The sequence below is a fragment of the Gigantopelta aegis genome, chromosome 8, assembly GCF_016097555.1.
Source record: "Gigantopelta aegis isolate Gae_Host chromosome 8, Gae_host_genome, whole genome shotgun sequence".
In the NCBI taxonomy this organism is placed as follows: domain Eukaryota; kingdom Metazoa; phylum Mollusca; class Gastropoda; order Neomphalida; family Peltospiridae; genus Gigantopelta; species Gigantopelta aegis.
Genome location: NC_054706.1, coordinates 52,929,626 through 52,948,453, shown reverse-complemented (window position 1 = coordinate 52,948,453; position 18,828 = coordinate 52,929,626). Strand labels below are relative to the sequence as shown.

The 18,828-nt window shown below is 35.8% G+C and overlaps 1 protein-coding gene across 1 annotated transcript; it reads left to right on the top strand.

Moving 5' to 3' along the window:
- Positions 1 to 1,954: 1,954 nt before the first annotated feature.
- Positions 1,955 to 13,633, top strand: LOC121378979 (acyl carrier protein, mitochondrial-like). The gene is made up of 5 exons (XM_041507403.1): positions 1,955 to 2,143; positions 7,248 to 7,364; positions 9,730 to 9,817; positions 11,789 to 11,888; positions 13,440 to 13,633. Exons 1-4 carry the CDS (start codon positions 1,985 to 1,987, stop codon positions 11,878 to 11,880), a joined length of 456 nt encoding a protein of 151 aa, XP_041363337.1. The 5' UTR covers positions 1,955 to 1,984; the 3' UTR covers positions 11,881 to 11,888; positions 13,440 to 13,633.
- Positions 13,634 to 18,828: the final 5,195 nt, after the last annotated feature.

Below are 18,828 nucleotides of genomic sequence, written 5' to 3'. Positions count from 1 at the left end.
CCGTCAATGTTATAAAATGCTACAGACACTGGATGAAGCAGGACGCACCACATGGGTGACTTGTATTAAAAATATTCTTTTTAGATCAGGATTTGGCTATGTTGGAGATGTAAAATTGTTTATAGTTAAATTTAGACAACGATTGTTTGATAATCTTCAGTAAAATTGGTGTAGTTCCGTTTCTAATTTATCGGATACTTTTTGTTATAAACATTATAAGTCATTGTTAAATGTAGAACGTTATCTCACTTATGAAATCCCTGTGTATCTTAAAGTAATATATACAAGATTTAGATGTAGAAACTTTAGACTTGCTGTTGACCAAGGAAGATATAATAACATAGCCTACACAGAAAGACTGTCCATATTGTCTGGATCATGGATTAAGATATACTGAGGATGAACTCCATATTCTGCTTGTATGTAAGCGTTATAATGTACTAAGTGATCACTATATTTCTAAATTTATTTTTAAAAATGATTCATTGCAAACCTTTATAGATATTATAACATCAGAAAATTTGGATGTATTATTCAATGTATGTCTTTATCTTTATAATGTGTAAAAAGAGAAATACTTAAATATTTAAATATATACCTATAGTATACTGTGCAAATACTACACAATGTCATGCGCAAACATGTATAACAGTTTCTGACTGTATTATGGGCCTATGGCCTTTATACTGAATAAAACTTGTCTTGTCTTGTCTTCTCTTGAAAGAAAAACCTCACTTTCACTATACTGACACATATATGTTGCTAGCTCATGTGTTGCGTATCTGGATTGCATCCGGGAAAGAGGGAAATCACCTGATTTTTTATCAATGACTTGTCTCATAAATATTTCTGCTTTGTCACTAATTATTATTCCGTCGAATTGTTTTGAACAATATATTATGATAATAAGCAGCAAGGTTATGATAAAAACACATTCCCATTGACAAAACAGCATAAGCGTATGAGACTAGTGCTGGACCAAAACTTCAAATTTAAGCAAAAATTATACAAATATTCGGGCAAAATATGCTAAACTGAGATCTTTTTATCATGTATTTCCATCATTCTACCTTCAAAATTAGTTATAATCCATGTAAAAATACGCCGTGATTCGTTTGCAACCCTATTTAGCTGTTTGGTAGTAATATGCTAATATGAATAAATGTTGTTATGTAGATTCGGGCATTTTCGTTTAATTCGGGCAAAAGTCAGCCTGTCCCCCACCCCCCGCCCCATACAAAAACGGTAGCCCGTACGCCTATGGAGAACAGTACACACCACGACCTTTGGCGTGCGGCACTGGTTGAGACAATAAAGAATCCGAATTCACCGAGTGATCGATCATATAACCCACCGCATCTCAAGCGAACAGTCTAACACATCCTGCCTCTAAGCAACCAAAAACATTGTGATTTATTAATTAAAAACATATTTTATTGCATAAACAACAAAATGATTGGGCATAAGTTTGCAATCTGATTGAAATCAGCTCTATTGGTCTACCGGTAGGTATTAACTAGTGGAGCAAATTTTAATCAGATTGCATAAGTTTGCCAACTTACTAGGCCCTCTCCTATATATATACAATATAATGGCTAAAATTACTTAATTATAATATAATAGTAATGTATATATATACAATTTGTGTACAAATGTATTTTAATAGCAGTCAAACTGAGGAAAAGAGGGTATTATATACAACTGTATTTGCATGCTCATGTACCACGAAGGTTTCAGAGAAACGATTTATCATAATAATAATATACTAGAGATATTATTTTATTCTGACGCAAAGATGCTGAAATTCGAAGAATGTTTCATGTCTTTTGCCGCAGACATTAATATACATGTATATATTTTGCACTTGGGTAGTCAAGACGCCACTTCCCGAGTGCCAATAGTGGTAAATATTTTACACATGTAGTCAAGCAGTCGAGCTGCCTTGGTGCGCTGCAGACGAAAGGTGGAAAGCCTGCAGGACAAAATGGCAGCCATCCTGAGAAATGTGCGAGCGGTTACATGTATTGCTGCAGTTTCTCTCCGAACTACTCTGCCACGAGTTAGCACAGTTGCATTTATTCATAGAAAAGAATCACGATGCTTACACATACCAACATTTTTTTCACAGACTGCACTAATAAAGGTAAACGAACTGTCTATGTGACTCGGTTTGACAAGGTCATGTGTGGGTAGTCTCCGTTTCCTTAGTCGATTTAATTATGAAGTGGTTGACCTTGAAAATTTGTACAATTTTGGTTGACGTGTGTAGTTAAAACTTAAATGGCAGGAGGATTGATTGACACTGTCACTCCCAATTAATTTAGAAGCATAATTTAAAAAGTTGTGTACTAGCCCACTTTCTGATAATAAAATAACATTTAATTTTTTGTTTAAATCCTGGAGTAGTCTAATGAATAATGGTGCACCTAAGAATAAACAGTAAAGTAAACGTGTAGGCCTAACTGAAAAGAAATAAAACAAATATTATTTTCTTAAATAGTTGGTCCTTTGCCGTATATAACACAATATTTGTCATTAATATCTACTGCAGAATTCATTTGCCAAAGCAAGTTTTTAAATAGAACCCACTTCTGGTGTAAAAAACGTAACAAATAATCACACACTCCATTCTATGTACATGTTCTGCAATTTCCGTCTCTGGACCCTTATATTTGGTTTTAGAGAAAACTGACTTTCTCTGATGAAAATGACTTTTAACAAAATCAGGGGTTTCCCCAGGGCCATTAGGCATAGCAGCCCGACACGCCTTGGTCCGTAAAGTAAGCGCTTTGACGGCGTGGAAGCGCCTTAAATCAATTGCCGCTACACCTTGATTTGAATTTCTTTAGAAAAACTAATCATCACCAGTACAAGCGTGGCAGTCGACTACCTCTTGTAAACAACTTGTGTACCAGTATATCAAGCACACCTAATCACTATGACAGGTAAAACACTTCCAAAATACCTAACAATGGACCAGTCTGCACATCTACTGGGACCACTAATCAGTCAGGAAAGCGCTTATGCGTAACGGGATTCCTGTGCCAAGCAATCACGCTTCAAGGCCGATCAAAGAAGATGCCCATTGACAGAATCAACTGTACTATTTAATTGAATAAAGGATAGGTGAAGCACTTTTTAAAAGTAGAGTTAAGTTGGCAGTCAATCATTTCTATCCTAACACCCCTTCCCAAAACACACACACACACACACACACTGAAAACATCCAGGGCTTTGCTGTCGGTAGCCAAATTAGACTGGCGAATTAAAAATTATTTTTACAAAAAATGACTAATCAAATTTGCAAGTAGCTAAAATTGTGGCTAAGCCATTTTCTATCTTCTGATGTGAACAAATTGTTACATAATCTATCCAACACCTCAAACAATAATAATAATTTTTCTTTCATGAATTTGTTATGATAATCGACTGGTCGGGGGTAAATTCCCGCCAGTTATTGTCAAACAGAGAATTCCAAACTAAACCATAATTATACTTTCCCTTCATTTTAATATAAACGTTGGTCACGAATACAGAAAGATAACTCGGTGATAGAAATAAGAAAAAAATTTCACTGGTGCACTGGACAAGTATACCACAAAATCTACTTGTCCGCCAACATTTCCACTTGTCCATCTAGATGTAGGACAGGAAGTGGATGCAGAAGGAAAAGTTAAAACCCTGGGCTTTTCTTTTTAAACCAATTCGCTTGTTACTCTTCACTTCAGATTGCATGTAATTTTGTGACTTTGGTGACTACAACAAATTGTAGATTTTTTTAGTCGAGATAGTTACAGTGTAAAAAAAAAAAAGTCATAAAAAATCAGTGTTTTTTGTTTAGGATTCAATGAAAACCAGTTAAATTGTTCTTGAGCACATTCCCTTCAGAACACATCACTGGTTTTCAACTTTCAGTTTCAGCTGAAGGCCTGGAAACAAATGTTTGGCGGTGCTTGTCGAAATCACGTCATAAATGAAAATGTGCGTGTCACCAAATGTTAAAATAATGTTGCTGTTGTCCTTTATTAATCATGTACTGTTACATATACCAGTACGTACAAGTTTACACGATGCAGTGAATCCCCTCTAAACAGTACCCTAAACCCATGGGCCAAATTGGGCCCAAGTAAGTTGATTCATGGGTATCCAGTTTACAGGGGGGATTGAGGTAAAAGTCTGTTGTATTCTGTTCAGTACTAAATTTTGGAAAGGTAATAAAACTATAAATAACAACTACACTCAAATGTGGATAAAATGATGCAATTTAAAATCACTTAGCTGGGGAGATGGCTGTGCGTTTTCTACATCAAAGAAATAAATTATTTATGTCAGCCGAGATGTTCGAGTGGGGAATTCGCAACTCAATCGCAACTCAAAGGTAATCTGAATATTCACGAGCTAAGACTATTGTGTTATCAAGACCATGTTTATTTAACTCTCAAACCACAATATTTGTATAACATTTTGCGATGAGAAACCGCTGATTTTGTTGGGGGTTTTTAAGTACGACTAATTGCTAAAAATTATGATACTATAATATTTTGTAACAAATATTATCTCGCCTTCATGTAAAATTCTTTAATCTCATTGGTTGTTTGCTGTTGGACAAATTCCTTATCCCCCTGTGGGCGGAGCCAAATTCTCTTATACCCCGTCTGTAATTTCCAACAGTTTCCAGCCGCCCCAGTTAATGCTAAAGCAATAATTAGATTATAAATAACATTGATAATCAATCAAGTATACATAATTAATTTTATTTTTTACTATAAAATACACTATTTCAATACTTTTAAAAGCTGCAATGTTGAACTCGGCCACCTAATTACGGTCGTGGTGTTATTGTATTAATGCGCGATTAGCAACATTTTTTTTTTTTTAATATATTTTTTTTTTTACTACATACATTTCTGATAAAAAAAAAAAGTGTTTTTTAATAAAAAAAATTATTAATATCTGTTTCAGACAATTTCGTATTAAAACATTTGAAGTTAAAAACTCGTTTATCGATGGAACTATTTTTCGTCACTGGCAAGTGGTTTCGTTCGCGTCTGCGTGGTACGGCTCCGTTAATAAATTGTTAACAATTATTGTCTGGCATTATTTTGATTATTTGGCTACATGGTTTAACATGTCGGCAAGATAAATTCGTTGTAGAAGCATCTCTCGGGGTATATGGCTTTTTATGTACCCTCTGTGTGTTCTTTTACCCCCTCGCCTTCGGCTCAGGGTAAAAGAACACACAGAGGGTACATAAAAAGCCATATACCCCTCGTGATGCTTCTACAACTTATATTGTACTTGTCCGCCGGATAACCACTAAGGTAAATTATGCTTGTCCAAGTAAATTTTCACTTGTCGGGACAAATGGACATGTGCTTATTTCGAACACTGTAACTGTTGCATGAGTATGGTGTATGATTGAATATTGTGCATTGTTTGTTTGGTAGGTATTAACATGCTTATATCCTGAGGGTTCAAACACGCTTACTGTGGGCACAGCCTCTTATTAAAACCTGGGAATGTTCCCTTTGTAAGAGGGGAAGGGGAAATGTGACGGACAAAAACTTGCAATACATTTAGTCAAATAACAAAATTTTATTCAGCCAAACAAATTTACATGGTTCAGCAAAAATAAAATGCAGGCAATTAATGTATATATATTTGAGAAAAGTGGTCTGAAATTTTGTTGCCTTTGCACTTAAAATTGCAAGACGATTGTAAATTAAATTATATTTAATTTTAGGTTATAGTATATTTGGTTGACTGTATTGTAGATTTTCCATTCAATTTTGGGGGTAAATGGATAGACAAACCTAACAGCTGCATGTACACATAGATATATATTGTGCATTTCATTTCGAAAGTGTTTTAATGGCCTAAACAGTTAACCAACACAGGGCTAGCTCTGGGTGAGCAAACATTTTTGCCAAATTATCTATAAAACTTCAAAAATGGCATAAACTGAGTTATTTTGTAACAAAACATCATATATTAAATGTAATTTTTTCGTAAAAATCATTAACAAGTACAATGTAGGTCAGCCTCATTGATATTAAGAAATTATAAAACCAGTCTGAAAAACACCTTTCCGACATTTTTAGATAATTATAATTAATAAGTTGTATAGCTCTTTTTGGTCTGAAATTGTGTGTATAGTTTTATCATGTACCGTTACAGATCAAGTTTCACTTTCATGCTTATTGTCCTATTTTTAAAAGAGTTATGTCCCTTGAAATTATGAGATTCGAAAATGTAAATTCTGGACTTTTCAGGGCTTCTAGATTATGGTAGCCCCACTCCCATGGCTAGTTATATTCAATGCTGGGCTAGTAAATAATTACTATTGCCATGCCCGACGGCTAGTGAAAAACAATTGGATCAAATGTTGCAGTTATGTCTATTTTGTAAATATGAATATCTTGACCCCACCTCAACCCCCAGTGTTAGTGTTTTTAAGCTCTGTCTCCCTCTTTAGGTGACATATCTGATGATTATTATTATTTACTAAAATTGTATTAAGTAAAGTAGGGCTAGTGAATTTGAAATCATGGCTAGTGAATTTTTTTTAAATTCTAGAATCCCTGCTTTTGTTTTGACAATGCCTCAAGTTATTGAGCTAAAGTTTTGTGTATAACTTTATCATGTACTGTTATATATCAAGGTTGACTTTTATGGCGATTTACCTATTTTTCACAGGCCCTTGAATTTAGGAGATACACACAAAAATTGAGCCCTATAGGGGATATGTATTGCTTTCGCAATACTCTCAGAATGCTTGTTTTAAATTTGAATTTGTTTTTTAACAGTAGAGGTTTCCATAGCTTGCCCTTTGCTGTGATCCCAATGAGCTATCGAGGCATCCATAAAAAGGATGCTCTTTAACTCAACCACATGGGTGGGGCCTACAATCTACGCAGTCGATCCCGCTTATGTGCATGAAACAGTGGGCAGACCTGGCACTGGCTAGTATGTATTGATGTGTGAATATCTATATATTGTATGTATGTTGAGGTTGACTGGTACGTACATAGATATTAATGCACTGGCACAGGATAATTAAATCTTATCCATGGATAGTACATAAATACAAATATGTATGTATGTACACAGTGAAACCCCTCTAAACCGGACACTTAAGTAAATTGCCCGGTATATATATATATATATATATAATGTGTGTGTGTGTTTGTATATATATATATATATATGTGTCTGTGTGTATCTATGAACACTTTTTTTCTTTTCAGTCACCTGTTTCTACAACACAGCGACGCTACAGTTCAAAGGAACCTCTTACTATTAAACTAATTGAAGAAAGAGTCCAACTTGTTCTCAAACTCTATGACAAAATTGACCCAGAAAAGGTTTGTGCTGTTTATAGTATAAGTGTATGCCTGTGATGTACATTAAGTCTAGGAACATGATTCAGTTATAATGAAATTAAATTGCTACTATTTTGAGGGGGTGGAGCTAGGTGTCATGCATAATTATTTCCTCATATTTTTTGTTTTCTTCTATGGATAGTTCATTGTTTGTTTTCTCTTTTTTGACAATACATGTACAGCGACAGAAATAAGCAGAATTGTTCACTAGTCCACTGGATAAGTACATCTAGAAATCTACTTGTTCACCAATATTTGTACTGTACTGGTCCAGTTAAGTTGTTAGTTTTATTTGTAAAAATGCAAGGATAATATCTTTGACTGCTCAAAATGAAAAAGCAAATATAAAGTTTACCTGTCAAGGTTTCTGCCAGAGGGCAAAACGGGTATGGCACCATACCCAGATTGTTTTGGCAGATTTTTTTTTTTTTTTTTTTTTTTAAGTTAACTTTTTGACAAATTTAATTTCTCTTATCATTACCATATGATTTTCTTAACCCTAACCGTAAACTTAACCCATTTTCTTTCTGGGGGAGGTCCCCCATATGATACCCCATGTTGACTGTGGTTGAATTCAATTTCATAGCGCCATACCCAAAAATTTCTTTCTGGCAGAAACACTGCCTGTCTGCTGGACAACCATCGAGGTATCGTTTGCTCATACGAGCAGATTTTCACTTGTCAGAACAAATGGATATGTGCTTATTTTGAACACTGATGTATTTGTAATAATAATTTATTATGTGTTATGATGTACGATGTAGCATACCTGTATATATAATAGTATACTATTATTAAGTAACTGACCAATAGTTTCTCCCATGAATGTTAAATGTTGGGTTTATATATTATGGCAGCAACAGGTATCGCCTCTCATTCTTAACCAAGAGTCAAAATAACCATGTTGGACACCAGATACTAGCCATACATGATGTAGTTTAATATGTACTGAGGGGCTGGGCGTAGTCCAGTGGTAGAGAGCTGCTTGATAAGCAGTCTGTTTGGGATCGATCCCAGTCGGTGGGCTATTTCTAGTTCCAGCCAGTGTACCACGACTGGTGTATCAAAGGCTGTGGTATGTGCTATCATGTCTCTGAGATGGTGCATATAAAAGATCACTTGCTACTAATCATGTAGCAGGTTTCCTCTCTAAGACTAAATTTCAAAATTACCAAATGTTTGACATCTAACAGCTGATGCTTTCTAATCAATGTGCTCTAGTGGTGTCATTAAACAAAAACAAACTTTAAATATGTACTGAGGTCTAGCTTTACCATAGCCCGAATACACAGTCATTCGAGTGCTAAATGTTAGCAGACATTTGGATGGTTATTGCCCCAATTAAGCAAAGATGCCAGTTCTAATACAACAATAATCCTATGTTTAATGTTAAATACCTTTACATTGCTGATCATTTTCAAGTTCACTGTTATCTAATACTAGTAGTTCACATACTAATCACTGACGCACACCACTTAAACAAATCTGATAGCATCCCCTTTCAACAACCATATATCAGTTAAATTTGTAGGTGTTATTGGGTTTCTTCCTGTAGTGTTTGTAGTGATTAATATGTGAAATATTTATAATCAACGAACTTGATAATGATCAATTTAACATTAAACATAGCATTATTGTTGTATTACAGTAGGAATCTTTGATTACTTAGTGGATGGCAAAACCCCTGAGCATCTCTTGATGGCAGAGAGCAATATAGTAACGGTCTAAATATCCAGAGTTTAAGCTGTCCTTTTGCCAAATCGTCAAATGCAAATCAATGTTGAATTTGCAGACTTCTAAATTGTGACCTCTGACTATTTTTTTCATTTGGCGATTAAAACATTTCATACTATCTATATAAAAATACAAGTAGGCGCCATCTGGCTCCTAGATGGAAAAGTTAGGGCTGGTTTGGCAAATTTATTTCATTATTACGTCACCAAAATACATGTAGCTAATTGGAACATCGCATGCCGTTTGTACATGTATATTACCATCATTTTTGCTGGCTTGCATCATTTCAATACCTCTCAGTCTCAATGTGTCAATTGGTCCATGTTATTCCAATTATGTAACTATGTTGCTGAAATGTAACTGAGACACCTTTGACACTTAAAATAGATCAGATATGTCAAACAAATAAATTTATATAAAGAGGTTTAATTTTGTTTGACTAATTGAAACTTGAACTTTTCAAATACACCAAGCTGCTTATAATTTTGTGGGTCCATCTTAAACCCTGTATGTCCATCTAGCTCTCGAAAGGAAGAGTACACATTGGGGTTATGGTGGAGCTGGCCCTTGATGAGGACTTATTGCTTTACTAATACTGATAACTTTTTTTCAGCTGACGCTTGATATTCATTTTATAAATGATCTTGGACTCGACAGCCTGGACCAGGTGGAAATTATCATGGCCATGGAAGACGAATTTGGTAATGTGTGACTCTTGAGGCTTGTTAAATTACTTGTGCAATCAACACTTTCTTGAAAAAAAGGGTTCTTAAGCATCCTGGAAATCCTGTGATGTCCTTGGATTTTGTGATTTTAAAACCAGGCCTGGAGTGCCATGGAAAAAGCATTAAATTTTATTGTGTCCTGGAAATATAGGCCAAAAATTATGTGGTATATATTATTTTTTTCGCATCTTTACGGGTTTTTTTTGTCCTCATAACCTGTCTAAATTCAGACACCAATTTGCTATAAAAACATTGATTGAACAGTTCATGTCCTGGGTTTTTTTTTTAATGTCCTGGAAATGTTCTTGAATTTTATGTTTTTTCAAGTGTAAGATTAAGAACCCTGGAAAAACATAATGGCACAAATTTACGAAAGGTAATAATCACATTTATTTTAGATGCATTTTTGTCTCACCTTTACAAAGTAAAAATTCGAGATATAGGTATTACTCTTCGATGGTGGTGTCGGCATTAAAGTTTAATATTAATCTGTAGCGTTAATGTTTTGAGTTTAGATCAGATTCTCACAAACTATCCTACATGTAGGTCAGTGAAACTTGGTTCGTAGTTTCACCTATGAATGGTCATCATAGGGAACTGAAATTCTTTATGTTGGGTGAGATATTTAATTCTGACAAAAAATGGCATTTGGGCATGTTATTATTATAAATTAAAAAAAAGAAAAGATACATGTAATTTGGCTTAATGTATTTTGTATATCTCTATGTACATGTTCATGTATGCCTATATGACACTGAAAGTGTTTGCCATATAGTTTGATGTTATGTAGTTTTCTGTCTTGTGACAGACGTGATGGTTTATCTGAGATCAGTATATCAAAGGCCATGGTATGTGCTATCCTGTCTGTGGGATGATGCATATAAAAGATTCCTTGCTACTAATGGAAAAATGTAGCGGGTTTCCTTTCTAAAACTGTCAAAATTATCAAATGTTTGACATCCAATAGCCAAAGATTAATAAATCAGTGTGCTCTAGTAGTGTTGTTAAACGAAACAAACTTTAACTGAGATTGTGTTTAAAAACAGAAAATAACCCTGACCTACATCAGTTGGGCTGATTGTTTTGGGTTAGTCAGTTTACAGCAAAATTGTTTGTTTTGTTTCGGGGGTGTGTGTTTTTTTTACAAAGATTGTGCTTCAGTTTGTTAAAAATAAATGCCAGAGCATGAAATTAACATGTTTATTTCATGGACAGCTTACTAGCATGTAAGCCAGTAGACGAACGCACAAAGAGTGGCTATTGGCCTGTAACTAGTACATGTTCATGTACAATACAAATTCAATAATCAAACGGTAAACAATTTGTATTGGAATTTTTGTTTCCTGTACTGTGTGTGTGCTTGGATTGTGGAAATTAATAAGATCTTTTCAATTTGGTAGACCTCTAGATTTGTTTTTCAAATCACAAATGGTGCTCTACAACTGTTACCAATACCATAATCACACAGGGCTTCTAGATTATGGTATCCCCACTCCCATGGCTAGTGATATTCAATATTGGGCTAGTAAATAACTATTATTGCCCTGCCCCCAGCCTCACCCTCCAATCTTAGTATTTTTAAGTTCTTTAGGTGACATATCTGATTATTACTATTACTAAAATTGTATTAACTTAAAGTAGGGTTAGTGAGTTTGAAATCGAGGCTAGTAAAAAATTTAAATCACTGATCCCATGGCTAGTGGATTTTATAAAAATTCTAGAAACCTGAATCACAGTTGAGACATGTGCTGTCCCATCTTTTGAAAATGATTATCAGTAACCACTTGCTCTTCTCCTATCCCAAGTTCATCAGTTATGGAATAGCCTTTAATTAAAAATAATATTATGGTCTGGAAAATTTGTTGAAGGGCATTTGCAGTGCACTCTTCTCCATACCTTCTATGGCCGTGATTGGAAATTCTTCAACATTCCTTTCCTTCGTTTCAGGTTTTGAGATCCCAGATGCTGATTCAGAAAGATTGTTACGGCCCAGAGATATAGTACAATACATCTGCGACAAGGAAGACGTTTATGATTAAATTATTAGGTAAATTTGATACTTTTGGTGCGCTTCATATTTAATGATGACCCCTCGACGTTTGTATCTGTTTAGGTCTCGGAGGTGGGATCTTGATCAATCAGTAGAATGCTCGTCTCAGGTGCTATGATCTCAGAATCGAACCCTCTTGGTGGACCTGTGTGGGATTTAGCTCGGTTGATTGAGCGCTCACCTGAGGTGTTTGCGTAGCAGGATCGAACCATCGTGGTTGATCCATTCAGGTGATTGAATATCCAGTAATTAATAAATCAGTATGCTCTAGAGATGTCTTTTAAAATGAAAGCAAACTACACAGTTAACTGTTCAGGTTTTCTAAGGACAGATTGTTAGGCATACCACAATGTTTGTTAATTGTTTGTAGAATTTAAAAGTATGCCTTAGGTTTCACTACACAGATCACTTCCGGTTGAGAGTTCATTCATCACAGTCCAATATAGTTCCTAATTGTGAAATATGTTGTGGTTCACATATTCACTTCTATGAATTGGGGAAGAATTAAAACAATATGTATGTTTAATGGTAAGCCTTCTGGCTGTATTTATTTTGCCCATGTTATTTTGTAATGCTGTGCATTGACCTTTTGGGACATGGGTATATAGCGCAAGAGACAGCCGCAGTGAATCGGTTAATGAACCAGCTGTTCGGACCAGTACTATAGCCAGATGCAGTCATATAGCAAAAAACTGAGATGGATATGTTCTCAATTTTGGAGTGAAAATAAATGCTTACATAATGTATGTTCGCACTGGTGTATGTTGTTAGTGCCAACGAGAACCCGTTCTATTGGCAATCTTCATTTAAAGTTGGGCAATTTAACATGGGTTTCAATGGCAGATGACATCTGTGTAGTGAGATGTGTTTGTTGGATGTATATCATTATCATCATTCTACCCTTGTCTGGTTGATTTATCATCATTAAAGGGATATTCCAGAGTTTGATGCATTGTAAGATGTTTCCGACTAATAAAATATTTCTACGATTAAACTTACATATTAAATATATTTTCGTGTTTAGAACATCAGTGTCTGTATATGCAATGTGTTTCTGGTCATCTTAATATTTGTAAGAAGCCTAAACTGGATTTTGTCTTCAAATAATTTCGTACGTACGAAAAAACAATATTTGAGGAAATAAAATGAAATTTAACCTAGTACAAATATTAGAACGATCAGAAACACGTTAAATATACAGCCACTAATATTTTATGCAGAAAAATATATTTGATATGTAATTACAATCCTTAAAAAGTCTCTGTTAGTTGATAACATCTTAAAAAGTGCAGCAAACTAAGGAATATCCCTTTAAATAAAAAAATCTGTAAATGTATGAGATAAAGTTTATTTTCCAATCTAATAACAAAGTAAAGTTAAATGTCGGATCTCGGTTACTTTTACTGACCGTTTTCATTTATAGGATGCCAACAAACAAATTGTTAGGAATTGTTAGCGTCCTCATTTTCATCTGCTGAGCGGTATGACTGCAAATCCCTTCATGTTCATGATAACTTTCTTACTTTTCTCTTTCTCTTTTTTTTTCAGAAAACCTTTCAGTTCACTGAATTTGTGTTTAGATGAAGATTTTTCGAGAGTTTGGTTCCGAACTTGCTGGACTCGACTGGGCAACTTCTGTGTTTCTGTGTGACTTGACATTACCAGTGATGAAGCTCTAGAATTGTGTGGCTGTGTATAAACATTGTACACGTCTTGATCTAATAAATGTTTGTACAAATTTATCACTTGTTACCCTTTTGGTCAGAGAAAACTTGATCAAAAGTAAGTTTCTTTTGTGCCCATCTTTTGAAAAAAAACGTTTGCCTTGGTGACTTACTTTCTGTTATTAAACTGAAGATAACACTTGCCATGCTTAGCAAAATTAAAATTCAACCCCTGCAAAAGGCTTGCAAAGATCATTCACCGTCTTAGGATGTAAGCAAGATGACTGGAAATTAATGGTGTTAAAAAAAGAAGTTTTTTCTTTTGTGTGTGGTGAAAGCACAAGAAATATATATTTGATGACAACCTACCCGGTAGGTATGATTTTGGCACCAATATTATGGATTATGCAATGTGGTTGAATTACAGTGATGATCAAAATTATACCAAAAGGTGTTTTTTTTTTACACATTTAACAGTTTAACGGGTGGGAATTCTACTGGATCAGCTGTTTTCCTCTCATGGCAATCTAATTAAAAGGCATTCGTAATTCACATGAAACCTATCATATACCCTCAGGATAATTTGGATAGTTTTCAAATTATTTTTAAATCACTGGCAGAATTCTGCAAGTAAGGTTTTGATTGGTGGACATGAGCTCCAATTGGCTGGTGTTAGATCCACATGTAATAGTGGAGCTAATTTTAATTAGATTTCTCTCATGGAAGATTGCGTTTCTTCGCATTTTAATAGTCCTTTCCTCCAAAATATGTCCAATGGCACAGATTTTAACCTAGGATTTCAAGAATTTCCGGGACCCCTCTAGATTTCCTCATTTTTACAATTCACCAATTCCCACCCCTGATTTAAAAATCTAAAAGTTATTAGCATTATTATGACCTGTTACTATATATCGGACAACATGCATAGTACATGTCAAAAGGTTGCCTTTTATAATTAAAAAAATAAAATTTTGGTAGATCAAGGCCTTCAGATGTTTTTCATATTTCCTGCAACCCAATTTGTTTGGGGTTTTTTTTTTTCGCTTTCAGTTTTTTATTAATATGTAGGTGAAGAAAGTATATATCTGGGGTTTTTTTTAATATACATACAGATTTTATTTGGACCTGTATGGCTGATGGTAGTTTTAATTTTTTTTTTTTTTTAAACCTTTTTTTTTATTATTATTTTTTAAACTACATTTACTACTACAGGTCCAGATAAAATCTTATGTATGTATGTATGTGTATATATATATATATATATATATACACACACACACACCACCATCACCACCACCCAAAAAACTCCACAAACAAACAACATAATTATGTACTTTCTTCAACATCGATGGCGTAGCCAGCATGAGACGGATGTGCGGCCCGAAGTGCTTGCCTCCTGGAATTTTACCAGATTTATTTTATTTTTCCCCGATGACACTGATATTTATTTTACAGGTCTGGGTTTGCCTCGGCGTTTTTTCCTCACTGGATACGCCCCAGAACATATTAATAAAAAATAATAATAATAAACTGAAAAAACCCACCCCACCTATTATTATTTTTCAAGCAGTGTCGTGGTTAAGCCATCGGACATAAGGCTGGTAGGTACAGGGTTCGCAGCCGGTACCGGCTCCCACGATACGTATCCAAAAGCTTAACGCCCTGTGCAGAGCCGGGTCTGCACAGGACGGTCACGTGACGTGTATGGGTCATTGCAGCCAGCGCTACATGGGACGGCGCTACCCAGCACGTTCGTTATGTGTGCGACTGGTTGTGTTCTGTCAGTTTATATCAGTAATGGACATTGCTAATTTTAGACAATATAAACGTTTGTCTACCGTATATAGACACGTCGTTTTTGTAGATCAAATTTAATTCACTAACTATTGCTAATAGAGGAGTGATATCTGCGTAAAATACTGTGTACCATCAGTGTCGGGTGTATTGCATATATATCAGAGAGAGAGAGAGAGAGAGAGAGAGTGAGAGAGTGAGTGAGTTAGTTCTGCAGAAATAATATACAATATATACAATATATCTATATACATATATACACATCGAATGCTGGACAAGTATAGCTTGAGAGATTAAAGCTCACAATTGTATACTACTCAAAAGAATTTAAGGGTCAGACGATATTTTCGACATTATTTTCTGAATGTCAATTATATTAGCTAGACCATGATGTCACGCATGGTATTGTTCCATTTTGACGAAAGTGGGTCTAAGCAACCCATAAATGAATTAAAATCCACTGTCATTGACACTGTCGACTAGTTCTAATGGCGAAAACATGCTTACATTTGCACGTAAATTAGGGCGAAAGCGAAAGGTCTGCTAAGTGCCCATAAATTGCTTTTTCACAAAGCGCTTCATTTGCACGCTTTGCATGTGTATTCCATGTTCCCAATGCTGAATTTCCGTATAATTGGAGCTTGCGTTCGTGTACGGTGCACACTCCAAAATTCGACAATGGTACGACGTCAAACTGACTATCGAAGATCGAGGAAGGGCTATTGCTTGGCTTCAGGATGGCAATACGCAAAGAAATGTTGCTCTGAGACTTGGTGTCAGTCAGAGTGTCGTTGGCCGACTGTGGCAACGGTACCAAGCAACGAATTCTGTTCGAAATCGTCCACATTCGGGAAGACCCCGAAGCACTACAAATAGAGAGGACCGCTACATCACCAATATGGCTCTACGTCAACGCACAACCACTGCACGCCGATTACGTGACAATCTGCGGACTGCGACTGGAACTCGAGTGTCTGATCAACCATACGCAATCGTCTGAGAGCCAATAATCTACGCTGCCGTCGCCAGGCTGTTCGACCACCACTCCTACCACGTCACAGAACGGCCAGACGTCACTGGTGCACATTTCATCTGCGGTGGCAACGTGTTCAGTGGGGTCGAGTGATGTTCACTGATGAGTCCAGGTTTAGTCTCCAGTTCAACGACGGTCGGGTTCGTGTCTACAGACGTCCTGGGGAGCGCTTCGCTGACGTTAACGTTAGACAACGTCACCGCTTCGGTGGTGGCAGCGTCATGGTGTGGGGCGGCATCTCTATCCACCACAGGACCCCCCTCTATGTGGTGGATGGCAATCTGAATGGAATCCGCTATCTGAATGAGATTATCCGGCCGTTGGTTCTCCCAGGCCTTCAGCAGATTGGCGGCGGGGCAGTTCTGCAGCATGACAATGCCAGACCCCACCGCGCCAGGGTGGTAACGGACTTTCTCAGACAACAAGGTATCGCCAGGATGGATTGGCCAGCATATTCGCCTGACTTGGCCCCAATAGAAAGGCGGGGACGAATTAGGGAGAAGATTTCGGGATAACCATGCCCCTCCGGCCAACCTTCACGATCTGGGTCAACTTCTTATGGCAGAGTGGCAGGCCATTCCCCAAGAGTTCTTCAGACGTCTGATCAACAGCATGAGGCAACGATGTGTTGAGTGTATTCGCGCCAGGGGTGGATTCACACACTATTAAACGAATGTTCTAATGTGTAAAATCCATGTTTGACAACCTTCAACTTTGACAGCATGTCATGTGACTTTCTTGTATACAGTGACGTTTATTTGTGTTTTTTTGTAAATATGGAACAATAAATTAAATTTTTGGTGTAGTTTACATCATCAATCTAATACACTCTGAAACTTATTTGGTTATAAATGTTTGACCCTTAAATTCTTTTGAGTAGTATAATTAAAGATATGGTATTCATTTCATCAAACACAATACATACCTGTAGATCTATACCTATACCTATATTTATATCTATATATTTATATCTATATCTATATACATATATACACATACGAAGCATAACAGTATTTAATTAAAGTTATTTAAATTATTTACAAGGTTAATAACTTGCAGCCCGACACGAAAAACCCAGTAGAAAAACCTTTTTAAAAGGTAAAAAAAAGTACTGGGAAACGTGTTCTCTCATCGAATGCTGGACAAGTATAGCTTGAGAGATTAAAGTTCACAATTGTAATTAAAGATATGGTTTAAACAATATTTATTCCCAGTTGCTACACCTCAGTATTCATTTCATCAAACACAATACATACCTGTAGATCTATACCTATACCTATACCTATATTTATATCTCTATATATTTATATCTATATATACATATACATACCTTTAGACCTTTATATCTATACCTATATATTTATATCAATATCTATATACATACACACACGTAGCATTTAAATTGAAGATTCAGTTGAAACAGAAATACATAAAAGAGTAACAAAGACACTACCTTTTAAACCTTTTATAGAGAACACGTTTTGAGATCGATAATATATACTTAGAAATGGCCAAAATCGCTTTGTTTGGAATGACATTTCTGGGAGCAGTTCACCAAAAGATATATTTGATAAATTGTGCGCAGTAGAACAATCGTTCAAACGACTCGGAGTTGAAGAAGTATATTTCGTAGAGATTAGCAGACGAGGAAACTTTAAGAAATCTCCCGGGCTTACCTCAAGAGCGTATTGTAAGCAGAGAAATTCCATCAACAGACACCTCGGGGAAAAGTTTGGAAAACGTGTGATTTGTCTGAACATCCATTCACTGCAGCGTATACTATAGACCGCCCTGTGCAGAACCGTGCTGTGTAGGAACGTCCTGTACAGAGCCGTCGTTACTATATTAATTATTTTTTTGTTTTATATATATATATATATATATATATATATATATATATATATATATATATATATATATACACGTTATTTATTGATTATTATCTTTATTATTACTGACTCTCCACCCACCCACCCCCATATCTTAGTACACTATACTATAGACCGTCCTGTGCAGAACCGCACTGTGTAGGAACGACCTGTATAGTCGTTTAATACTCACACACGCACACGTTATACATATAAACATATATATTTTATTGAGTATTATCCACAATATACATATGTTTTCTTTATTATTACTGACTCTCCACCCACCCCCATATCTTAGTACACGTGTAGACAAACGACTGGTAACCGGTCACTGCAGCGTATACTATAGACCGTCCTGTGCAGAACCGTCCTGTGGAAGACCGCCCTGTGCAGAGCCGGTAAGATTTTGGCTCCTTATGGCTCCCACCCCAGAGTGAGTTTTAACGACTCGATGGGTAGGTGTAAGACTAGTTCATCAAGATTAACTTTGTAGCCAAAGTTAACACACCCTCTTAAAAAGTAAAGTAAAGTTTGTTTTATTTAACGACGCCGCTAGAGCACATTGATTTTTTATC

Coding starts and splice junctions, on each gene's coding strand:
- LOC121378979 (XM_041507403.1), top strand. CDS start 1,985: ATGGCAGCCATCCTGAGAAATGTGCGAGCGGTTACATGTATTGCTGCA. Junction 2,144..7,247: donor CACAGACTGCACTAATAAAG/GTAAACGAACTG, acceptor TTTTCTTTTCAG/TCACCTGTTTCTACAACACA. Junction 9,818..11,788: donor GGCCATGGAAGACGAATTTG/GTAATGTGTGAC, acceptor CCTTCGTTTCAG/GTTTTGAGATCCCAGATGCT.